Here is a 26,790-nt window from a genome sequence, read left to right as displayed (position 1 = left end):
GGGCCATAGGGGTGGGTGAAGGGGTGAGGGGACAGGAGGGGTGAGGGTTAGATGGCCTGATATTGAACAAAACAACTGGGACAAAGACCCAGGAAACTAAGGTGGGCCCTTTAACCAACCTGCCTTGGCACTCAGCAGGCCTGTGGTCACGTCTAAACTGTTTCTAGAGCCGACAGGCCTGACTCCAGCAAACACCTACCCCAGGATTAAAATCGCATGTATCGATGCACTTTCTATGGAGGCAGGCGTGCTGAACTAGGAAGTTTCCTGACTCACTGCTATCCACCTCCAACATGAAGATCCAGCCAATTGAGCTTCAGTGTGCAGGTGATGCTTGCGTGTGCACTCAATCGGAAACTGAGCTCCAGGTCATTGTCGATTCCATCTCTGAATCATATGACAAAATGGGCCTTCCACTAAATACTCGAAAAATTAGGGTCCTCTTCCAAACAGCACCCACACCATAACACATTCCGCCGTCAATTCAGATCAATGGCGAGATCATGGAAAATGTGGACCATTCTCTGTATTTTTGAAGCCTCCTCTCGATGAAGACAGACATGGACGACAAAATTCACCATTGCATCCAATATGCCAGCTCAGCCTTTGGCCAGCTGAGAAAAAGAGTATTTGAGGGTCAGGATCTCAAATTTGAGACTAAGGCCTTGGCTACCAGGCAGCAGTGATCCCCCTGTCCCTAAAGTACCATCAGCGATGCCTTCGCAAGATCCTCCAAATCCAGTGATATGAAAGGTGATCCAACAGTAGTGTCTTCTCTCAACCCAACATGCCCAGCATTGAGGCACTAACCACTGAAAACCAGCTCCGCTGGGCGGCACTTGTTATTCGTATCACTGTGACAAGACTCCAGAAGCAATTGTTCTACTCAGAACTCGGTCACGATAGGAGGTTCCCAGGAGGATAGCAGAAATGCATTAGGGATGTACCCTGCCAAGTCATGGCTTGTGGTTGACTAAAATGGAGAAGACACCAAACAGATTGAGACACTTCGTCAGGGGCAGGCAGAGGTGAAGTTGAGGTGTTAGAGAGGGCACACAAGCCTCCAAACACCTCATCTGCCCCTCCCTTTGAGCACCTGCCCCGAAAGTGGCAGAGTCTGCAAATCACAGGCCATCTCGGAACCCAGTGAACTGGAGTGGAGGAACTGCCTAAGAAGAAGAAGGAACAGCAGTGGAACAAATTGGACAGCTTTTCCTAAGAGTTGCCATTGGCATGATGGGTCAACTGGCCTTCTTCTGTACTGTGCGATTTTGATACATATCTAGCTCCTTTGTTGAAGGACTACAGGGAATTTATATTGACAGCATGTTTCGGTAATCTGTTTCAAAGGATGGTGACTCTGTGAAAAGGAATGCTTCCTAACATCTAACCTAATTCTTCATTGATGTATTTTGTACACATATCCCCTAGTACTTTTACGACTATCCATCTCAGATAACCTATACAATTGTGCAGAATCTAATCCCTTCACTTTTTAAAACTTGTAATAATATATCCTTTAAGTTAAGTTTTGCAAATGAAAATAATCCCAACCTCTTGAATTTTGAACTGATGATTATTTTACACTGACAACCAATTTTAGATTGTCAGTCAGGCTGTGTGGTGTATTTGCATGTACTGGAAGCTCCATATATTAATTAATACACGGGGCCCCGTTTGCAGACAGAAAGAACATGTACACACATTGTGCCTGTTTCAGCTAAATAATATAAATGATAGCCATTCGTTGGTTCATTCCTCAGGGCAATACCTTGACCAATCAGAGTCAAGCTGCCTGGCTTAAATTTCAAACAGTGCTTGGCAGTTAACTGTCAGTCACCATTAACTGGTGCATTCACCATGGCAATGCCCCTGCACTGATCTGCAATCAGAGTCCACTTGCCAACCAATCAGCACTCTCTTCTCATACAGTATGTTGAGTACGTTGTTGCTTCCTCTGACATTGATATTCTTGTAATTGCCCTGATGAGTGCAAGACGTGAAGCTTCAACAAAATGTCTTTTTTCAGCAGTATAATTTTATTTACTTTTCTCTGTGCTTTCTCCGGGGATGGAATTTTACCGCCCCATTGCAGCAAGGGTGAAGGTGGGGACGAAAAATGCAACAAGCCGTTCAAAAGTCCATTGACTTCAGCGGGAGCATAAAATCCCGCTGGTGTAAAATTCTGCCCCCGATCGTCAAGACCTCTGCATCTTCTAAGGAAAAAGTAGATTTTAAAAATTGAAGCAGAGCAAAATACAAGGAGAGCACGAGGCAGTTTAATTCTGGATTAGTCCAACAAAGACCTTTTGAGCTGCAAACATTTATAGTTGTATGGTTCTATGATAGTCTGTCTGATCTCTGGGGAATATAATGTTATAAATATTGAATTGCTCTTATCTTTTCTCCTCATACAGTCAAAGAAAGCATCTTGATTGAGCACAGTGCCTCTTCAGATAGTGGTGAATAAGTCAACAAGTCGTTTAATTGTGAAACTTAAGTATCACATTCAATCACTTCATAATCCAGCAAATAGTACATTGAATGTGCTGCATTGTGTGTTGTAGAATACATTTGAATGCTCTGTTAAACTAAGGTTGAGAGGAGGCTTGTGTGCAGTATAAATATTACAGTGGACCAGTTGGGCTGAATGGCCTATTTCTATGTTATAATTACTATATAATACAGTGTAACTAAACTTCTAAACACAGTATTCAGGATTGAAAATGCATGACTCACATAAGCAATTCTAAATTGAAACCATTTCCTACTTGGGTGATGCCAGTGTGCAAACAGCTTACCTGAATTCTGAACGTGCTGATCGGGGACAGTGATCACAATTCAGTTAGATATAGCATTACCATGGAAAAGGACAGAGATAAGGCAGGAGTAAAAGCCTTGAACTGGGGGAAGGCTAATTTTGCATAAATGAGAAAGGACTTAGCTGAGGTAGACTGGACAGCACTGCTGGAGGATAAAACAGTGGAAAACTAGTGGGAAGCACTAAAAAGCGAGATCCTAATTGTACAAAGTAGACATGTCCCCTACAAAAATAAGAGTGGTACTGCCAAATCTAGACCCCCCTGGTTGTCTAGAGGAATACAGTGGAAGATCAAACAGAAAAAGAAAGCGTACGATAGGCACAAAGAACTAAGCACTGCAGATAGCCTAGACGAATATAGGAAGTGCAGGGACGAAGTAAAAAAGGAAATAAGGAAATCAAAGAGAGGGCATGAAAAAAGATTAGCAAGTAAAGTTAAAGATAACCCAAAGATGTTTTACCAATACATTAATGCTAAAAGGTTAGTTAAGGAAAAGTGAGACCTATCAGAGATGAAGATGGAAACGTGTGTGTAGATGCAGAGGCTGTGGGAAGGGTTTTGAATGAATATTTTGTCTCCATGTTTACAAAGGAAAGGGAGGATGTAGATATAGTAGTCCAGGAGGAACACTGCGAGATATTGGACGGGATAATCCAAAGAGAGAGGAAATACTCAAAGGGTTGAAATTCTTGAAAGTTGATAAGTCACCAGGGCCAGATCGATTGTTTCCGAGGCTGCTGAAGGAAGTCAGGGAGGAGAAAGCAGATGCTTTGAGGATGATTTTCCAATCTTCACTAGATACAGGGGAGGTAACGGAGGACTGGAGAAATGCAAACGTAGTTCCATTGTTTAAAAAGGGATCAAAGGAAATGCCAAACAGTTATAGGCCAGTTAGTCTTACATTGGTGGTGAGCAAATTAGTAGAATCAATCCTGAGAGATAGGATTAACTGTCATGTGGGAAGGCATGGACTAGTCAGGGATGGTCAGCATGGATTTGTTAAAGGATAGTCTTGCCTCACAAATTTGATTGAATTCTTTGAGGAAGTGACAAGAAGGGTTGATGAAGGTAGTGCAGTGGAAGTTGTGTACATGGATTTTAGCAAGGCATTTGACAAGGTCCCACATGGCAGATTGGCCAGGAAAGTAAAAGCCCATGGGATTCAGGGTAATGTGGCAAACTGGATAAAAGGTTGGCTTTGTGACAGGAAACAAAGGGTAATGGTCAATGGATGCCCTTGCGAATGGAAAGTTGTCTCAAGTGGTGTTCCACAGGGCTCGGTTTTGGGACCCTTGCTATTTGTGTTATAAATTAACGATTTGTATGTGAACATAGGGGGCACAATTGGGAAATTTGCAGATGACAGAAAGTAGTGGATAGTGTAGAGGATAGCCATAATCTCCAAAATGATATAGATGGGTTGGTGGAGTGGGTGGTAAAGTGGGAGATGGATTTTAACATAGAGAAGCGTGAATCAATACATTTAGGGAGGTCAAACAGTTACAGGGATTACACAATAAATAGGAATATACTAAGAGGGGTAGATGAAGTGAGAGATCGTTGCGTACAAGTACACAGGTCCCTGAAGGCAGCAGTTCAAGTAGACAAGGTTGTAAAGAAGGTATATGGAATGCTCTCCTTCATTGGCAGAGGTATAGAATATAAAAGTAAGGATATAATGTTGGAACTATATAAAACACTGGTGAGGCCACAACTGGAGTATTGTGTGCAGTTCTGGTCACCACATTACAGGAAAGGCATAATAGCTCTGGAGAGAGTGCAGAGGAGGTTTACAAGGATGTTGCCAGGGTTAGAAAAGTGTAGCTATGAAGAGAGATTGGATAGGTTGGGGTTATTTTCCTTAGAACAAAGAAGGCTGAGAGGTGACTTGATTGAGGTGTACAAAATTATGCGGGGACTAGATAGAGTGGACAGGATAAAATTGTTTCCCTTGGTGGAGAATTCGAGAACCAGGGGACATAGATTCAAGATAAGTGGCAGAAGATGTAGGGGGGACACCGGTAGTGGGTGTCTGGAATTCGCTGCCCAAGTTGGTGGTAGAGGCAGAAACTCTAAACTCTTTTAAAAAGTAGCTGGATCTGCACCTAAAGTGCTGTAAGCTGCAGAGCTATGGGCTGGGTGCAGGAATGTGGGATTAGAAAGGGCACCTGGGTGTCCTTGGGCTGGCATGGACAAGATGGGCTGAATGGCCTCTTTCTGTGCTGTAACTTTTCTATGGTTCTATGCAAGATGAATTCTCTGATGAGCAAAAATGGTAAAAAGACAGAGTGAAAGGCTCAGTATCTGAATGTGCACAGCATTCGTAACAAAATGGATAAATTGTTTACACAGCTAGAACAAGGGCAGATGTTGGTGTAGTGGTAATGTCCCTGGACTAGTAATCTAGAGTCCAAGACTAATGCTCTGGGGACATGGGTTCAAATACCACCATGGCAGCTGGTGGAATTATTATCAGTAATGGTGACCATGAAATTATCATCAATTGTTGTTAAAACCCATCTGGTTCACTAATGTCCTTTTAGGGAAGGAAATCTGCTGTCCTTACCTGGTCTGGCCCACATGTGACTCAAGACCCAAGCACCTCTCTCTGAAATGGCCTGGCAAGCCACTCAGTTCAAGGGTAATTAGGGATGGGCAATAAATGCAGGCCTTGTCAGCAACTCTAACATCCCATGAAAGACTAAATTAAATAAATATGTATGACCTTACAGTTATTATTGGGTGCAAGGTGACCAAGGCTCAGACCTGAATACTCAAGGGTATATGACATTTTAGAAGGGCAGGAAGTTAGAAAAATGTAATGAGAAAGCTCTGCTAATTAAGGATGACACTAGTACAGCAGTGAGAGATGAGTTTAGCTCAAAAGAGCAAGATGTAGAATCAGTTTGGGTAGAGTTAAGAAATAGGGAAGTTAAGAGGTCATTTCAGGGAGTAGTTTATAGGCCATCTAACAGTAATTACATTGTAGGACATAGCATACATTAAGAAATAAATAGGACATGTAAAAAAGGTACCACAATAACCATTAGTGACGTTAATTTACATGTAGATTGGACGCTTCAGATTGGCAAAGGTAGCCTGGAAAATGAGTTCATAGAGTGTATTCAGGACAATTTCTAAGACCAGTACGTTCTAAAAGCAACCAGTGAGCAGGCTATTCTAGACCTGGTAATGTGCAATGAGACAAGATTAATCACTAACCTCATGGTAAAAGAGCCTTGAGGCAACAGCGATCATAACATGACAGAATTACACGTTCAGTTTGAAGGAGAGCAATGTGGGTCTAAGACTCGAGTTTTAAGCCTAAATAAAGGTAACTATAAGGGTACATGTCCGTCCTTGGCCTGCTGCAATGTTCCAGTGAAGCTCAGCGCAAACTGGAGGAACAGCACCTCATCTTCCGACTAGGCACTTTACAGCCTTCCGGACTGAATATTGAGTTCAACAATTTTAGATCATGAGCTCTCTCTTCCATCCCCACCCCCTCTTCGATCCCCCTTTTTTCCAACAATTTATATAGATTTTTCTTTTCCCACCTATTTCCATTATTTTTAAATGTATTTCCATCCATTGTTTTAGCTCTACCTTTTAGCCTATTTTGATCCCTTCCCCACCCCCACTAGGGCTATCTGTACCTTGCTCGTCCTGCTTTTTACCCTTAACGTCACCTATTAGCACATTTCTTAGCTAATATTACCACCGTCAACACCTCTCTGTCCTTTTGTCTATGACATCTTTTGGCAATCTCCACCTATCACTGGCCCTCTGTCCAGCTCTACCTGTCCCACCCCCCCTTAAACCAGTTTATATTTCACCTCTCTTCTATTTTTCCTTAGTTCTGTTGAAGAGTCATACGGATTTGAAACGTTAACTGTGTTCCTCTCTGCAGATGCTGTCAGACCTGCTGAGTTTTTCCAGGTATTTTTATTTTTGTTTTTGTTTTGGATTTCCAGCATCCGCAGTTTTCTGCTTTTAACTATAAGGCAGAGCTGGCTAAAGCCAACTGGGAAATTAGGTTAAAAGGGAGAACAGGAGAGTTGCAGCGTCAGACTTTAAGGAGATATTTATCATTCTCAACATAGATTTACCCCAGTGAGAAAGAAAGACTCTTTGAGAAAGATGCATCATTTGTGGTTAAATAAGGAACTTAAGGATTGTATAAAATTAAAAGAAACACTTTACAGATCTGCAAATATTAAAGGTAGGTCAGAAGATTGGTAAGATTTTAAGAGCCAGCAAAGAATGACTAAAAATAATAAAGATGGAGAAAGTAGAGTATAAGAGGAAGCTAGGTAGTGATATAAAAGCAGATAGTAAGAGTATTTACAAGTATTTAAATAGGAAAAGAGTAATTAGAGCTAGTATTGGTCCTCTGGAGAATGAGTCTGTGGAATGGATAATGGAAAACAAGGAAATGGTGGAGGTGTTGAGCAGGTATTTTGTGCCTGTCTTCAGTGCAGAAGACTTAGAAAACATCCCAAAGATACTTGAAAATCAAGAGGTCAAGAGGAAGGGGAGCTTAAAATAATCACCACAACAGGTCATAGGGAAATTGCTAAAATCCATTTTAAAGCCGGTTATAGAACAATACCTAGAAAATAATAATACGATCAGGCAGAGTCAAAAAGGAAATCATGTTTGACCAATTTATTAGAGATTTTTGAGGAAGTAATAAGGGAAACCTGTTGCAGTGCACTTGGATTTCTAAAAGGCATTTGATAATTCAGCAGCAAAGGTAAGAGCACAAGATAAGAGCACATGGTATAGGGGGTAACTTATTAGCATGGATAAAGGATTAGTTAGCTAACAGGAAGTAGAGAGTAGGGATAAAAGGGTCTCTTTCAGGTTGGCAAGCTGTAACTAGCGGAGTGCCATGAAGATCAGTGATTGGGTTTCAACTATTTATTATCAATATAAATGACTTGGATGAAGAGACTGAATATATGGTATCTAAATTTGCTGATGACACAAAGATAGGTAGGCAAGTAGTTGTCATGAGGAGGTACACAGTCTGCAAAGGTATATAGATAGGTTAAATGAGTGGGCAAAAATTTGGCAGATGGAATATAATGTGGGAAAATTGGCAGGAAGAATAGAAAAGCAGTATACTATTTAAATAAAGAGAGATTGCAGACTATTTAAATAAAGAGAGATTGCAGAATTCGGTAGCACAGAGGGATCCAGGTGACCTCGTATATGAATCACAAAAACTGAGTGTGCAGGTACACACGTGATTAGGGAGGCAAATGGAATGTTGGTGTTTATTGCAAGGGAAATGGAATATAAAAGTCGGGACATTTTACTGCAGCTGTACAGGACCTTGGTGAGACCACATCTGGAGCACTGTGTACAGTTTTGGTCTCCTTATTTGAAAAAGGATATAAATACATTAGAAGCAGTTCAGATGAGGTTCACTTGACTCATTCCTGAGACTTATCATATGAAGAAAGGTTGAACAGGTTGGGCCTATACTTATTGGTGTTTAGAAAAATGAGAGATGATCTTACAGAAACATATAGGGCAGAATATTGCCGTCAGCATGCGGGGGCAGGCCTGACATGTCGATGCGTAAAATGATGTGAGATGACGTCAGGCGTGCGTCCTGACGTCATCGGGCGTCATTTCGATTTTGTGTCCAGCGGGCATACGCCAGAGCCAGCTGCACACCCACCGAACTGTCAACGGCCTATTAAGGCCATTAAGAAAGTAACTTACCTGATTAACAGTGCTGCCCGTCCAACCTTAAGGTTGGTGGGCAGGCGAAGAACCCAAGCGGCCACGGGCAGGATGAGGTTTCCTGAAGGTTTTATAAAATTAATAAATAAATTTGGTAAACTTCACAAGCATGTCCCAGCTCATGTGACACTGTCACATGAAGGGACATGTTTAAATAATTTTTTACTTCCTTATTTAAAAACTTTTGTTTTGTACTTAATCTCCCTGAGGCTGCTCTGAGCCTCAGGGAGATTGCTGCGCTCTTTCGCGTGCATGCGCCGCAGGCCCCGACTCTCCCTCTTCCACCCGCCCGGACAGGTAGTGCTGAGCGCTACCGGCCGTGCGTTATGCTGGGCTGGACTTATTGGCTCGCCTGTGTAAAATAGCAGCGCGCAGTTGATCGCAGGTGGCGATCGGCTTCGCGCTCACCCCCACCCGCTCCCGCCCAACCCACCCAGCATAGGTAAGATTCTATCCATAAGATCCTGAGGAGACGTGATAGGGTGGTTACCATGAGCATGTTTCCTTCTGTGGGGGAGACTAGAACAAAGGAACACAGTTTAAGAATAAGAGATCTCACTTCTAAGGTGGAGATGAGGATTTTCTTTCTCTCAAAGGGTCATTGTATGTAGAATTCTCTACCCCAGGAAGCAGTGGAAGCTGTGTCATTGAATTTATTCATGGCTGAGTTAGATTTTTGATTGACAAGAGAGTCAAGGGTTCTTGGTGGAGGGAAGGGGGGTGGGGGGCGCAGACAGGAAAGTGGCATTGAGACCACAACCAGATCAGTCATTTTCTTATCAAATAGTGGAGCAGGCTCAAAACGCTGAATGGCCAACTCCTGCTCTTAAATCCTATGTTCCTAACTGCCTAATCTGTAGCATCATACTTCATTTTTTTAATTGATCTTAAGTATAACTTTAACTACATATATTCTTCTGTTGGGACAGATACAAAGAACTGGACAATTGAATGCTACAGAATTACGTGTCACATGTTCTGTTTATATACCTTTTAGTGATAAGTATTTCACCATATATTCCACACAATTTGTGATATAAATTTTGTTATCCAATTTATAATGGCCCTTAATGACCACAAAGAAATCACACAGTGAACCTCTATGCAAATAAAATTTCTGTATTCACTAATTTTAGTGATAAAGTAGTGGATTTCACTGCTTTATACTTTTTCACTAAAATTTCTGACAAATAGAAACAGAGGTGGCATTAGTAAGTGAATATCTATGCACGAGTTTTTATGATCTAGAACATACTTGAGGAAATGGTAGTAGAATCAGGTTCACGAGCTACTTTCAAAAGAGAATTGGATAAATACTTGAATTGGAAAGATTTGCAGGGTAAAGAAAGAGAAGTGGGGTGAGGATAATTGGATGGCCCTTTCAAAGATCCTCAATAGTCATAATGGAGCGAATGGACTCCTCCATTGCTCTATTATTCTATGATTCCCTACAATGTAATTGAGTAAGCAACAGACAATTTCATTTGCTCCAAATGATGCCACACAAACTGCCACATGAAGCTAAATGGCTGTGTAGGATAAACAAGTAGGATTAAGTGATGGACTCTGGCAGATCAGTGCTTTAAACTGAATGCTTTTAGTTGACTTTTCCTGAAACGACAAGTAATTTGGCTCATGTTTTTCTGTATTGCCTGGTTTACCTGAATTAAAGTGTCATTTACCTGGCACAAGACATAATTATAGACATGACAGAAGGACAAATCCGTGCAGTAGAAATCAAAGTTTCCAAACATGGCTTCATTCAGGTAGAGCAACAAAATAAAAAGAATCATATCGTACTGATCCAAATGCACTCCAGTTGGGAATAACCAGCTGAACAAAACTTGGCTATTCGGTTATTTGATATTTGATCCAAGCTTCTAGCTTTAAACATTTTGCAAACATTCAAATATATTGTGGATCCATGTGCATGACATTTTGAATGAGAGCAACTGCAAGATTTGAAAAACAAACACTGAATATTCAGGAGATCACCCTGTTCAAACAAGGGTCTGAATACGCAATTGTGTGGAATCCGCATTAAGAAATGGACAGCTATAAAGATTCAATTAGCACACAGCACTTTGTTGGAATGAAGTATCTATTTTCAGATGGTAATAAAAGATCATTTTGAAGTTTGAAACAGTTTTGAAACCATTTATAATGATTAAATTCAACATAGTCTCTGCAGCTAGAGAAATGTCAAAGAAGAAAGTCTTCCCATTTTCATTTAGACAGGCTGATGAGAATGAAGTTGCACATATGCATTAGGCACTACTCACCATGGTCCACTACAAATCGTAATTTCTGTATCGTAGCCAGATTGCCGCTTACTCTGTAAATGCCATCAGCATCCAAACCTGACAAAACAAGCATTAATCTGTGATTAAATTAAAATTTTACAATATTTCCTTCTATACGCTCCTTGAACTTACGGCCTTATTAGAGCAATTATGTCTGCCCAAACTTGCTGGCTGACACTGCATATACATTTCCTGCAGTTCAGTCATCTGTGAACGCATATCTCATAGTCTGTTTTCACCAGATCAGTCTCATAATGTTAATTTTACCTGACCAAGGTCTTTGAGTTTATAAAAATCAGACCCATTATTAGGTAGCATAAGTATAAGCTCAAAACATGTTTGAAGCAAGACATTTTAAAATACAAGCTTGAGCATGAAATGTTTTTTGGTTTCATGCCAGAAGTGTAGTATTGACAATGTTATGTTTGTTGCCCATCCTAGATTCCCCATGAAGGTATGTGGTGAATCCATTTCTTGAACCATTGCAATGCTTATGGCAATGCTGTTCCCTTCCTGTTGTTTGGAAGGGAATTTATATTTTCAATATACAACTACCAGGCAAAAACCAACTAACATTTAAGGCACATAATTTCCTGAATTGGTATGATCTGTGACATGCACTGTAAATCATGCTGTTCCCATTGTGAAATTACTCCAAAATTTCCTGGAAAAGTAATTTGAATATACTGGAGAATCAGAGACCTCATAAAGGAGGGCAGCCAATGGCTTACGCCATCTGCATCAAGAAACTAATTAAGCATCGCAATATTGGCATGTCCTGAATCATAGAATTCTGAATTTCAAATCCTTTCACTGATGAATTTGGGCACTTACACAGTCTTGTTTGAGTTATGGACACATTCAGCTGGTGTATTCTGTTTTCAGGAACATTTTACATTAGAGATGGTTTTTTGGGAAGAAGTTATTATTTGCAGTTTTCTAAATAAATTTTATAGATGTGGAGGTTTGAAGATATGTTTGCCTACACAAAGTGCAATGCTATGATACACAGTGCTGTTGTATCATCTATATCTGAGGCTGTGTGTTAGGTGCTGTCATGTGACGGAAGTGCTTAGACAGTGAGAAATAAAACTGAATCTTGAGTTCACAGGGTCTCCTGTTGGGCAGAGAAAGGATCACTGATGTACAATCACTTGATTCATTGCAAGTATTTAGAGACATATTCTGCTGGAAATGGTTTTATAAAAAGAAAGCTTGAATGTTATCCTCGGAATTGCTGACTTTATATTGTATATAAATGGTATGAATCTGTTATATTTTTCAGAGCAGTTTGCCTGATTTTGACAATATCACTCCCATCATGGTATACAGAAAAGGAGCTGAAACTTTCAATGTACTTTGGGGAAGCTATGTAAATGATTTTTATTGCCCACCAATTGTCAGCTTTTCAAAATGTTGCTATTGTTTTTATTCAGGGATAAAGGATCCCATCTTTATGCCTGATTTTGTTTGGAAAAATGAAAGCTAACTAATAAGACAAAGAGCTTTATGATTGAATCACTTCAGTGTGTTCAGATCTAAGTGTCAATGTGCACGGGGACTCAAGAAATCTCCCAAATGCATCCTTTGGATCCGAGGACTGAGGATGTATTCCAAGGACATCTGTTGTATCTGAGTGTTGGACAGTGCTAGGACTGTGAAAAGATCCCAAGTATAAGTGTCAAATGGTATCAGCCAGCATTAAAACTAAGGAACCGTTGCAAGCATCTGCATTAGATCTGAGAATTGAGCAGTTTTGCAACTAAATATTTTCATCACCAACTGTGAAAATAGGAAGGCATCAAAGTAATTAAGCAGTTGAATTAAGATCAAAGTATAATTTAATGAAGATAAATTAAAGGAGCAGAAGTGATAATCAGATTTTATTTTGTAAAACAGGTGCATTTTTAATTTGTTTTGATTTCTGTTGTTGATCTTCAATTTCCCATTTTGCAACATGAACATCCAGTGACTTTTTTGAGTTCAGAGGTCATTAAGTTAATATATGCCTTTTGCTGACGTATAAAATCTTTTGAAATATAATTACACAGGAAAATGTTAATTATTTAACAGCTCAACTTTAGAATGTAGGTCTGTGTTGATTAGTGAGTTAAATGAAGATCTTAAGTGACATAAATTTTTAATGTTAGTGCATAAATCTGGAAATTGTGAGCAGCATATGTTGTGAATGCTTTAAAGTGAAAATGTTGACTTCCCATCACTTTTGTTACATATGGCTTGTGTGCTAAAATAAATCTGAATACAATTTTTTTTTTAAATGCCATAAGCAAAGTCTCACTTTCTAATGTGATGTATACAGACTAAAAGGTGTCTAAAGACTAACACTGTAGTTCAGGAGTGTCAGAACATAGCTTGATATCAATGCCCAATATCAGTCATGCTGGTACTTGAGAGGCATGCAAAACAGACTGTGAGCCTCTCCAAATAGGGAGGGACAATCGGTGAGAAAATTGGCAGGAATATCATCCCTGGACTGCTATAGAATGTCTCTTTATTGCTGATACAGGGCAGGTAATGCTGGTGATCTGGGAGTTGTCGGTATGCCTGTCCACTCAATCACATAAGGTCTGGGACGATCAAGGGAATTGCAGTGAAACAGTGAGATTTGATGCTTTTACTCAAAAACGTTATGCTTGACAAGCTGTAACCTGACCACGATTTCACAAAACCTGGATACAAAGATTTAAAAAGTCATGGGGTGGAATCGTCCAGTCTTGTTGGCGGCAGGGGTCATGGCGGGTGGGGGTGGGGGGCGTGGGGGGGCGCGTGGAGGGTGGAGAGATGGGGACCATATGGTGAGAAGGCCAAAAATTGGTTTCACACCGTTGTGAAACCAGTTTGCAATCGTCCGCTCCACCCGTCAATCGCGGGCTGCGTTTCCTGCTGCCACACGTCGGGAACATAATTTCAATACTTTAGCATTTCATTGTAAGCCCTGCTCGCTGAGTCATCCCCCATTGTCAAATCTACCGCCCACGTCAGCATGACTTCAGAATGGTGTGCTTCACGAATGCCTTTAAAAACCTGGCAACCTGAACTTGGTGGGGGGAACTCGGAGGTGAGTGCACACAAACTTGCACAGTGATCGTGAGCATCACCCGTAGGTCATCAAGGAAGATGCGTCATGCATTGTGGGGGTGGGGGGGTGGTGGGGGGGTGGGTGGAGGTGGTCACAGGCAAGTTGCTTTTTCCTCGTTGGTTTTCAGTGTGGTGCTGGGGCGAGGGCTCCAGTGTGGGTGAGGCTGGGGGGCGCGGGGCAGCAGCATGACAGCACAGACAGCAGGAAGTACACAAGCACATGCTGGGGTATTTCGGGGGGAGTGAGGGATGCAGTTACGCATTTGGAAAAGCTTGTGAAATGTGAGGATTCTTCCGCAGCTGAGACCATTCAGCAGCATCTCCATTGAGATGTTTGGAGTCGGCCCGCTGAAGCTTTTCTGTCCACTCAAGCAACACAAAAGCATGAAAGTGCTACCAAATGCTCCAGAACTTTTCAACCCTTGGGCGCAGACTGCAAATTAATGTGCGTTTTAGGGGGCAGCACAACAATTGGCCGACTGGGCAAGTTGTACAATCACCTTGTGAAAGGTGACCATGGCGTAGTCACTGGTGGAGGCGCTTACAGCCCCTTGCAATGTCTTTACTAAGGTTTGCCTCATGGAACAGAAAAGAAGAAGAAAAGAGCGGCGGAGGTGCCTGGCTCAGCAAAGGGAGGAGCACCTCGCTCAAGATGAAGGGGCGGCAGGCAGCTGAAGATCCACAGGGAGCCATTGCTTTTAGGTGCCTTGCTAGACCCAAGGTCTATAGGTGGCGCTCGTCATTCTTACAGGTGGCCGAGAGCCAGTGTCACTGAAGACTGCGCATGTCTAGGGAACTGGTCGGTCACATATGCCACCTGTTGCAGTGTTTGACACCACAGGGACATGGGGGGAATTCACTGCCAGTGGCTGTGCAAGTCACCGCGGTGCTCACTTTTTATGCTAGGGCTCCTTCCAGGGGTCCACAGGTGATCTGTGCGGGATCTTGCAAGCCTCCACACACAAGTGTACCCAGGAGGTCACGGACACCATCTTTGTGAAGGCACAGAACTTTGTGCGTCTTTCCAGTAGGCGCTCGAGGGAGGAGTCTTTGAATTTGAGGGCAGTATGTTTCCTCCCTTTGGCAGCCATGACTTTCCAGAAGCTTTCGATCCCTTAGAGAGTGCCAGCTCTGGGCAGCGGTGCCCTTTAAATATGGTGCCCAGATTACTGAAGGCCTGAGGTGACAGGGGGGTGGGCGAATCAGAGGCAGCAATCCGGTGTGTTTCCCGTGAATGCATTATATTGAGGCAGGACATGCTGGGAAGGGGATGATATGCGTAAAAACCCGCCATTGCAGCTGGCAGGTAAAACGACTCTTAGAACCATAGAACCATAGAACCATAGAAAAATTACAACACAGAAGGAGGCCATTCATCCCATCTTGTCCATGCTAGCCCGAGGACACGCAGTTGCCCTTTCTAATCCCACCTTCCTGCACCTGACCCAAAGCCCTGCAGTTTACAGCACTTAAGGTGCAGATCCAGGTATTTTTTAAAAGAGTTTAAAGTTTCTGCCTCTACCACCAACTTGGGCAGCGAATTCCAGACACCCACTACTGTCGCGTAAAAAAGTTCTTCCTCATGTCTCCCCTACACCTTCTGCCACTTATCTTGAATCTATGTCCCCTGGTTCTAGAATTCTCCACCAAGGGAAACAATTTTATCCTATCCACTCTATCCATTCCTTTCATTATTTTGTACTCTTTTCCCGCCCATTACCACATTTCAGTGCAAATTTGGGATGAATCCGTCCATTAGAAAGTTCTAAAGCTACAAATTTTTTTCTGTTGACATTTGTAACGTTAGAATGTTTTGAGCACAATGCTATTTTTTTCTGTCCAAATGCACTGTATGACGTGAATTTTACCCTTGGTGGGCGCGTGTGATCAGCGGGCCCGCAACCAGTCGGGAAACAGGCCGCTGCCCGCGATCGGCCCCCCAACCGCGACTTCATGCTGGCTGGCCAATTAAGGCCCGCCCGGCGTGAAACGCGTCTTTCCAATGATCGGGAAGGGCCGCGTGAGGGCGGGAACCTGTCAGCCACCGGGTCCAATGGCGACCCGGCGGCTGGTTTAAAAACGGCACAGGCAGTTCCCTGAAGGCTGCCGGGGAAGATCATATTTTCTGTGTCCTGAAGACTGAAGTTATGGCCTCAAGTGCGGCTGGAGACGCCTGGTGGGAGGGCAGGTCGGATGGGCACTTGGTCCCCCCGATTTTCGGATGACTGCCTCGCGGTCCTCCCGGAGGAGGTGGCTGCCAGGAGGGACACCCTTCTCCCCAGAGATGGAGTGAGGAGGCCATTGCACCTGACAAAAAGCGCTTGGGAGAATGTGGCAGCCCAGGTCCAGCAGCCACGACACTGTGCGGTACACATGGGTGCAGTGCCGCAAAAGGTTTAACGACATGCTGCACTCGGGAGGGGAGTACCATGTTGGCATGGATCAGTGTGTTGAAGTGTTAAGGGTTGGCCTTCACCCCCCCACCCCCCAACCCGTGGAGCTCAGGAGTGTTAGAGTCTGAATGGCAACAGTGTGTACCATCTACAAGATGCACTGCAGAAACTCAACAAAATGGTGCACTTCACCAGAACTTTCTGAGCTCTGCTGCCGTCAGTCTTGATTACATGGATCCCCCAGGATCACCTTTATCTGAAACAAAAACAGAAATACCTGGAAAAACTCAGCAGGTCTGGCAGCATCGGCGGAGAAGAACAAAGCTGACGTTTCGAGTCCTCATGACTCTGTTGAAGGGTCATGAGGACTCGAAACGTCAGCTTTGTTCTTCTCCGCCGATGCTGCCAGACCTGCTGAGTTTTTCCAGGTATTTCTGTTTTTGTTTTGGATTTCCAGCATCCGCAGTTTTTTGTTTTTATCACCTTTATCTGAACCGTCAGTTCTGACCTTATGCACTGTATGGCCGATTCAGTTCAATCTTTTACTTTACAGCAACGGATACAGCAGCAGCTTCTATTTGTTTAACACCCACTCCCTGATCCAGGCTTCCTGGTTCCTTTTTTCAAGTGCCCCAATGCCTCCTTCTCCTCATGCACAGCCCAGTCACATAGGCCCATTTCACATCCCACTCCTGAGTCATTGGATTAATGATTTTTGCGCCCATACTAGACAGCATCTTCCAAACCCATGACCGCTACTATCTAAAAAGACAAGGGCAGCAAACACATGGGAACACCACCACCTGGAAGTCCTCATCCAAACCACTCACCAACCTGACTTGGAAATATATCGCTGTTCCCTCACAGCTGCTGGGTCAAAATCCTGGAACTCCCTCCCTAACAGCACTGTGGATGTATCTACACCACATGGACTGCAGCGGCTCAAGAAGGCAGTTTGCCACCACCTTCTCAAGGGCGACTGGGGATGGGCAATAAATGCTGGCCTAGCCAGCGACACCCACATCCAATAAATGAATAAAAGATTATCACCATTAGAATACGCACCAAAATCATTGATGTGTCAGTAATAAGTAATGTACCTCATAATGTCTGTTACTACAAATCACAATGGTGATTTAAATTTAATTTAAATTGCCAGCAATGAAAGATTATGTTCAGGGCTGAATGGTTAAGCTTGAGGCACTACATGCGTGCCCCACCCTTTCTATTGGGCCTAAGGTCTCAAGGACATCAGGCTGGTGTGGCATCAACAGTACAGGGGATCTGAGGCCAGGTTGGGTTGGGAGTTCAAAGGACACGTCGGGGGGAACAGCAGTAATCAAAGGAGCAAGGGGGAGTGGGGAGACAGAAAGCAGTGTACCATGTTCCTTAAATATGAGGTTGAGAGGAGCACAGTACTTAGCCAGTGAGCTACATGATAACAAAGGTAAGTGGAACTGCTGAGAAAAAAAAAACCTCAGGAATATTCTTTGAAAAAAACGCTGTTCCTACACGCAGGATTTTATGCTTTGTGGGCCTGCGCCCGACCTGAACAGTTGTGAAATAGCACGAGATGACGTTGGGCAAGCGCCCCGATGTCATGCCGCACGTGAACAATCTTCAGGTGGGTGGGCATGCACAGCAGTGGGAAGTGCGCCCGCTGACAATTAGGCAGGCCATTAAGCCTATTAAGGAAGCAATTGAAAGTGATTTTTTTGTGGCCCGTCCACTTTTACGGTTGGCGGAGGGGCCAATCTGCCAGGCGGCCTTTACAGTTTTGCTCAAACTTCGACCCAGGGCGGGATGACATTTCTGTTGGAGGAATAAAATAAAAAGAGATACCTGGGTACTGGTTTTTTATGAGGTATGCTTTCAGGTGCTTGATTGTGCTGCATGGACATACTTTGCAGCATTTTTGCTGTTTCATTTATCCTGTAGGGGTCTGCAGCTCCCTGGGGCAGTGGTCTGCCTTCAGGGAACTCACTGGAAGTGCTCACCAGCACCCTCATATACATCAGCACCCGCTCTCTTCCCACCCCCCGCCAACGGTGCTGAGCCTTTCTGAGCGTGCATTTCACGCTAGCTGGTTGAAATCGCGATCGGGGGCAGATCGCAGTCGGGGGCCCATTTCCTGTCCGCTCCCGGGCCCACCAATCGCGTCTGCCCAAAGAGCGAAAAGTTCAGGCCTATAGGTTGTACAACCCTAAAGGTTCCCGAATCCAGACTATGGTTCAGAACTCCTCTGAGGGGTTGTGGACCATGAGTCATGGAGAAGCTGGCCCAACTCGATGAAAATTGTGGAAGACTAGGAGATACCGATCCCCGCAATGGGGCTGGCCAGATTGGGAGTGCAGGCTTGCTACCTGCACTCTTATCCCATTCCGGCAAAAGATTTACCTGTATTGTGTTTCATATGCAGCATCAAGCTGCTTATTTAGATTTCTTCCAGAGAGACAAGTATTCAACAAAACTATATAGCTACTATTGAAAGTATGTATAAACATAGAATATATTATCAATGTAATGAAATGCTATTTTTAAAGCAATTCAGGTGACAAAAAAATTAAATACCCAACTTGTATTTTTATCAGATGCTATTACAGAGCGGAAAGTATAATAATGTTTCGAGGCTGACAGCCACAACAAGGTTTGGGGGGCCACAGATCTTCATTTCTCACATGGTTCAATTCATTATAAGAAGCTACAACTTGGTCACTGCACTGTAGCTGCTATAGTGAATCACTCGAAGCATGAAAGCAATAGAGTCAGCAGAAGTGAAGACAAAAAAGTGTCTCTGCAAACAGGCAGTGAATTTAAAATTGGAGCTGATCATTTGAAAATAAAACCAGACCATTTGTTTAACTCCTTAATGGTGGAATTAGACAGGTTCATAAATCTGGGTTCCTGTATATCGAATGTCTTGGTTGCCACAGGAGCAGTGAGCTATGTCTCCTTTCCAATGCACTTTGTAAATCTAGAATACAGTGCATGCCCAAGTTGCTATGAAGGGCTGTGCTAATTAGGCGAAAAAGTGATTTTTTTTCACTCTGTCTATGTTAGCTTAGCTATTTTCAAACACTTGACAAACTAATACACACTCTACTTAGCACTCATATGAGTAAAGCTCATGTTGCTAAGAATTAATGGGTGAATCAATGCTACTTCACATTTGGAATTGCAATCTTTGCTGCTTCACTAAGAGAGAATGGCACTGCATCATTGTAAATAAGCACAGCAGAAAAGGGAACCTAGCTCTCGTATAGATCATGATGTTAAGTGCCAAGATCTCAGTGCTGGCAGTACTAGTCCAAACTGATCTAATTCCCAAAACTAAGCTGGTGTTCTGAGCAGCTGTGAACTCATGCTGTAGTTCAGATTAGGTCTTGCCTTCTGTGCACATTCTCATTTTTTTGGATAGCTTTCACTGGGGATTGCTTTAATGTCATGTGTAACACTGGCATTTCACATCTGGGACCTAAGTTCAGTTGCAAGCAGGCCTTGGTTCCTTAGTATGAATTCTATATAAAATGAACTTGGTCAACATTAGCCCAGTTCCTCAAATATCTGGGTTAATAACACAAAATAGCCTTTTACTGTTGTTAAATTGTTGGTCTCATAACAATTACAGGATTGCTGGTCTGGGAAATGGAAAAATGCCATGCTATTACATGGGGGTGCTTATTTCAGGTTTAGGTGCATTGTTGGTGTTAAATAGAGGAACTTATATATTGTCTTATATTATATTATGTATTATATGAATTAATTGTAATATATTTAAACTGATGAGACTTAAATCAGGTAAGTATTCCATTCCTTGACAAGTGCAAAAACAACTCTTAGAACAAATACATATACATTTTTAATATCACTAAGAGATGGATTCTATTAATTAGCCTAGTGTGACAAGGCAGTGAGGCTGAAATCTAACTCACACTGTTCGAGACACAGCATTCAATTGTCCTCTCCAGTAATTTCAATGCAAAGGAAAATTAGGCAAGGTGTATGATGGGCAACCAATCCACTATTGTCCATTTTGCACCAATGCTAAAGTTAAATTTTATCTGCAAGGTTTAAAAAATGCAATTGATACAATCTTCAAAGGATTTATATGACAGTTAGAAGCAATCCCATACAATTTAATCCCATTTTTCATACTGGCCAATATGCTTTAGACACATCAATAATATGCAGTAAAGAGATCCTTCTGCATGGCAGATAAATTTATGCTATAAATGTGTAAACATAGAAAAAAAGATCAATAAAGTCTATGAAAGAAAATGAGCCTCAGCTTGGACAAACTAAAGTTCACCTAATTTGCGAAGTCAGGTATTAGGCCTGTTAACGCTATTTGAAATTATTCTTTAATATTTCAAAATTAATTATTCTGTTTATCAGGCAGATGATTAACTAGTGCACAATCACTCTTCTAACCATGATGTCCTCCAAGACATAAAGCCTCTTTAGTGAGCTTTCCTAAAGCTCTTTGTATTTGTAGTGGCTACATTTAGTTTGGTTGCATTAAGGTGAAGTGCTTCTTCCAAACTTGGTTTAGAAATAAATAGTCAGAAATGGCTCAAAACTTTTAGCATAGGTAGTTGGAGAAAACGTAAGTTTTGGATCTGGATCTTAGACAAAGTTTCAGTGCTCAGTAAAATGCACACCTTCTACATGTCATTTTCAAAACCACATTCATATTTAATGGTTTAAAAAGAGTAAAAATCTATCGACCATTCAAAAATAAAGCAAAGAACAGTTTAATTGTTCATGATTTTACTTGTTCTGTGGAAAAATTCCAATTATTCATCCATCAAATTTAGGAATTTTAAAGGATTTCCCACTGAAAGTTCTCCTTGAAAGTTTGTAAGTGTTCATAGACTTTTAACATGTTTATTGCACACAGATACCATATGACATAAGGAATTTGTAGTGTATTCCTATCTCTTGACAGTAATTTTAGTATAATGCTGGATATATAAGGGTCAGAAACACAACTGGGAATTCAATTTTGTGTGAATTGAAAGATTGTTTAGTTGTACTCTTTTCTTAGGTTTCTGTCAAAGTTGGCACCAGAAACATGATACAAGCCGGTATCTGGTATTTGAAGAGAAGTCCAATGATCATTAGAATGTTTCTTTATGACTATGGCAAAATTGGGCAGGATTTTTCAGTCGGTGTGCAGGGGAGGGGCCGACACACCGATGCGTAAACTGACGCATGATGACGTCAGGCGTACGTCCCGACATCATCGCGCAGTCCCACGATATTTCGTTTGACGGGCGTGTGCTGGAGTTGGCTGTGTGCCCGCCGATATGTAAACGGCCTATTAAGGCCATCAAGAAAGTAATTGATGCAGTTGTTAACGCTGCCAGTCCAAACTTAAGGTTGGCAGGCAGGCGAAAAGGCCAAGCGGCCTTGCGTTTTTTAGGAAACCTCATCCATGAGCGGGATGAGGTCTCCGAAAGCTTTTATTAAATAAATAAAAACATTTCCCTAAATATAAAAACATGTCCCATCTCATGTGACACAGTCACATGAGATGGGACATGTTTAAATAAATTTTGAAACTATTTATTTAATTATTTCAACATCAATTCAATCTCCCTGAGGCAGCTCCATGCCTCCGGGAGATTGAAGTGATCTTTCGTGTGCCTGGGTGAAAGAGCGCTGGCCCCAACTCTCCCTCCTCCCCCTACCCGCACAGGTAGCGCTGAGTGCCACGGCTTGTGTAAAATGGCAGCGCGCAGTCGATTGCGAGTAGCGATCAGCTCCGTGACCACCCCCACCTGCTCCCGCCAAGCCCACCCGCCGCCTGAAAAATTCAAGCCATTAGGTATTTTTGGTCTTGCTTTGGTTTGATGGCTGATGGCAACATCCAGCTGTTTTACATAGGAGCTCAGAGCTCATAGACACCTTTGGAGAAAGATCTTGAGCAGAGTAGAACTTGCACCTGCCTCATGCTGGACCCTGGCTTCAATTATTACCTCAGTCAGATACACTAGCATATCGGGGAGGAGAGTATGACACTGCAATGCTGTGCCAGAGTATAACTGGACCAGCAGTCCATTGGGGTAAACTTCAGCTGTTGCGCTATTGGTGATGCAATTGAATAGCCATTTAAATTTTAATTCCCCTTGGGAATTACAAACAAGTATTTCTTGCATCCAGTGCCACCAGGATGCTAATGATGTGGAATTTGTTGTATGATTTATTTCCTTTATTTGCTATCACAATGGTGCAGATTTTGGCATTGGTGGCAGGAATCGATCCCACATCATGATCCCATCTCTGTTGCCAGGCTGCCGGAAATGGGATTTTCCCAGTTGAAGGCCCCACTTTGTGCCAGAAACGGGTCTACAATCTCAATTGGCAAACCTGAGGCAGCGACTGAGGTGGGATGACCCCAAAGTTGGCCTGCTGAATGGCCCACCTCAGCTACCATTTTTTTCAAGAGTTTGGATGATCCCTTATAATTGCCAGCAACAGGTTTGAGCACCACTTGCTGGCACTTAAAAATGAGAGAGGGCCGATCAAAATCTACTCCTGCCCAAAATTTGGCCCTTCCATTGAATCCTCCCGCTGCCTCTAGCTCTTCCTTTACAGAACTCCCTCAATATTACCTGCCTCCAATGTCACCCTTAAGCCCCTAAAAATCCTTTAACTTAACTTTCAACAAGTTGCCTGGCCTTCTGTCCCACCTTTGTGGCCATTTCCATCTCTTCTCACGTGGCAGGGACAGGGAGGGTTTCCAAAACCCACCCATCCTGGTGAAAATCGTGCAAGGTCTGATCTTGGACCATACTATAACGATGGGTGGGCTTCCCGTTCTGCGCCCTTACCCGCACCCCACAAAATGGCCGGCAGTGAAAACAGAGGTGGGACTTCTGCCTTCATCACTCCGTGGTCATTTTTTTGCCCTCCCACCTCCATTTAGTTGTGTTTCAGGACCGCAAAATCCAGCCCAATATGGCTGCTCATATGCGGGTTTGGGTATGGTGCAGTTGACCCCACTTCCAACAGTATTTATGATAAGCAGAGAAAAAGGGATAAAATTAAGGTTGCCAACCTTGTGGGGTTGCCAGGAGTTAAAGATTAATCTGCTGGACACTGTCGCAAGCAACCCAGGAAAGAAAATTATTAAGGCATTAAAAAGATTGTCATTCTAACAGTGTTTGAACGTTTTCAGGTGAGAACGGTCACATTGAGTACAACGATTTTACAGTTACACCATGTAAAATTTGCTCTGGAAAGAACAATTGTTGCCTTAAAAGAGTTCATTAGAAGAAGCGGTAGGTGTCCACATTTCGGGCAGCATACTCTACCCATTGCTTGGAGGAATGACTGGAATGGGTGAAAGAGGTAGATCTATTTCGTGGAGGATGGCAATATGGTCTGATCGGTTTGCATAACAAAATACTTGGTGCATTGGGAAGGCTGCCAGAAAACCTGAAGTCAATGCCAAGGAGAATGGGAACATAGGAACAAGGGTAGGCTATTTTGCCCCTAGAGCCTGTTCCACCATTCAATAAGATCATGGATGATCCATGACCTAACTCCATATGCCTGCCTTTTTCCCATATCTCTTAATACCTTTGGCTGAGGAAAATCTACCTGTGTCAGTTTTAAACTTATCCAGCAAAAATTGGTGTTTGTGGAAGATAGTTCTAAACTTCTACTGCCCTTTGTGTGGAAGTGTTTCTTAATTTTACTCTTGACAAGTCAAGCTTGAGATATTTTGACTATATCCCCTAGTTCTAGACACACAAACTAGTAGAAGTAGTTTCTATCTAACGTATCTGTTCCCCATAATATCTTGAAAACTCAGTTCAAGTCAACTTAATCTTTTAAATTTCAGGGAATGCAATACTAGTTCGTTTAATCCATCCTCAGAGCTCAACCCCCTGCAGTCCAGATATTATTATAGTAAATCCATGCTGCTCTCCCTTCATGGCCAACATATCCTTCTTAGGATAAAAGCAAAATACTGTCGATGCTGGAAATCTGAAACAAAAACAGAAAATGGTGGAAAAACTCAGCAGGTCTGACAGCATCTATGGGGAGAGAAACAGTGTAGATGTTTCGAGTCCGTATGACCCTTCTTCAGAGCTGAAGAGAAGTAGGAAGGTGATGAAATTTATACAGTTTAAGGGGGAGGGGGGTGGTGGAGCAAGTGAGGATGGATAGAAGGTCAGAAATAGGTGAGGGCAAAAGGAAAGATTGACAAAGATGTCATGAACGGAAAGACAAAGGGAGTGTTAATGATAGTGGTAAGGGCTAAAATAGATGCTGATAACAGCAAAGGTAAGAAAGCAGAATGTGATAATACATTATCCTTCCTAGGATTTGGTGCCCAGAACTGCTTCCAGTACTCCAGGTATGGTCTAACCAGAGCTTTGTACATTTGAAGCATAACTTCTACCCCCTTGTATTCTATTCCTTTAGATATTAAGTCCAGCATTCCGTTCACATTTTTGATTATTTTCTGTATCTGTTCATAACATTTTAATGATCTACATATCTGGACCCAGGTCCATAGTGGATGATTTCACATTTGCCTATATTGAAATCAATTTGTTATAGTTTTCCCCATTCACTCAACCCATTAATATCTCTTTGTAAATGTATGAACATATGAATAAAGGAAGTAGGAAGCCTGCTCTGTCATTCACCTAGTTTCAATGTCTAATCAATTACATTGTTACGGTTTGTTAATATCAATTACATCAATAAAGTTAAGAGTAATAGGGTATTAATTGTCTTTGGGCACGTATAAATAGGGGATTGGCCCTGGAGAGGGAACACACGGTGTTTACCGGTGTATGCTAACGGCCTTCCGTGATCAATGGGCACCATGGGTTGGCTGGGGTGCATCGTCACCCCTGGAAACTATATTTTGCTTTAATTAGTGAAGTTTCCTTTCATGTTTTTGTTTTAGTTACAGTGTTTACCGTTTACTGTTTACCCACTCTCATTTATTGATTTTTGCTTGATTTATTGAGCTTTATTTATCTCAAAAAAGTATAAATAGGGGTTAGCTTGGACATTGGGTTGTGTGGGAGAAGATCCGTGAAACTGAACAAGTTGATAAACTCTCTCAATAAAGAAAAGCTCTGTCTTGGGGGTGGGGCCCACTTACTGATGCGTCAAATGACACAGGGATACGTCGGGCGTGCATCCCAACGTCACCCTGCGTTAGTTAGATTTTCAGTTCTGCGGGTACGCAGCCAAATCGGCTGTGCACCTGCCGAACTGTCAACAGCCTATTAAGGCCATTAAAAAACTAATTAACTTGATTGATGGACCTGCCGGTCCAGCCTTAATGTTGGCGGGGAGGCCGGGAGCCCTGGCGGGCCTTGGAAAAAGCATGAAACCTCATCCATGGGTGGGATGAGGTTTCATAAGGTCTTTTAAATGTTTATCAAATGTTTAAATAAAAGTTGAGGACATGTCCCATGTGACAGTGTCACATGAAGGGACATGTCAGGGAAATTTTTTTATCACCTTTCTTTCAACATTTTATTCGGAGCCCATCTCCCTGAGGCAGCACTTTGCCTCAGGGAGATCTGTGCGGTCTATCGTGCGCATGCACAAAAGAGTGCACTCCCGGCTGAGGGAGTCCCCCCCTTGACCGCACAGGGAGCACATAGCGCTTCCTGGCGGATGACACGCTGGGCGGGCCTTAATTGGCATGTAAAATGGCAGTGCCCCCCTCCGACCGGGGGCACCGATCAGAAGGCCGGCCACTGGCGTCCGCTCCTGTATTTCCCCCCGACAGGGGGAAAATGTTCCCCTGGGTTTCTGCTTCACCAACTGGCTTGGATACTGTTAGCAACTAGATCATGGCTGATCTTCTACCTCAACTCCATTTTTCTCATATCCGTTGATATCTTTTATATCTGGAAATCTATTGATCTCTGTCTTGAATACACTCCATGACTGAGCCTCCACAGCCCTCTAGAGTAGAGAATTGAGAATATGCTTTCATGTACACTGCTTAACTCTTTTTAAAACTCTGGTTAGTCCTCAGCTATTGAGTATTGCACTCAATTCTGGGCACCAAACTTCAGGAATTATGTCAAAGTCTTAGAGAGAATGCAGAGGTGATTTACTAAACTGACACAAGGGATTTGGAACTTCAGTTATGTGGCAAGATTAGAAGAACTGTTCTCCTTAGCCAGATAAGGTTAAGATGAGATTTGATGGAAGTGTTGAAAATCATGAATAGTTTTTATATAGTATATAAAGAGAAACTGCTTCCAATGGCGGGAAGAGTCAGTAACCAGAGGTCACAGAGTTAAGGTTAAGCAAAAGAGCCAGAGGTGACATGGGTGAACTTTTTTTTTTGCAGAATAAGTAGTTAAGTTCTGGGATGCTCAACCTGAAAGGGTGGAAGCAGACTCAATACTAACTTCAAAAGGG

General features: G+C 42.6%; 1 protein-coding gene across 1 annotated transcript in view; it reads right to left on the bottom strand.

Annotated features, from left to right (window-relative positions):
- The window catches only part of arhgap15 (Rho GTPase activating protein 15), a 776,478-nt gene that overhangs the window by 201,904 nt on the left and 547,784 nt on the right, over positions 1-26,790 (bottom strand). Inside the window, exon 12 of the mRNA XM_078552497.1 lies at positions 10,862-10,939. Within this exon, the coding sequence (XP_078408623.1) occupies positions 10,862-10,939 (78 nt within the window). The remainder of the gene's footprint in view (positions 1-10,861; positions 10,940-26,790) is intronic.

The sequence above is a fragment of the Cetorhinus maximus genome, chromosome 11 (genome assembly GCF_964194155.1).
Source record: "Cetorhinus maximus chromosome 11, sCetMax3.hap1.1, whole genome shotgun sequence".
In the NCBI taxonomy this organism is placed as follows: domain Eukaryota; kingdom Metazoa; phylum Chordata; class Chondrichthyes; order Lamniformes; family Cetorhinidae; genus Cetorhinus; species Cetorhinus maximus.
Note: the sequence above shows the minus strand (reverse complement) of the source record. Positions and strands in the feature narration are given on the sequence as shown.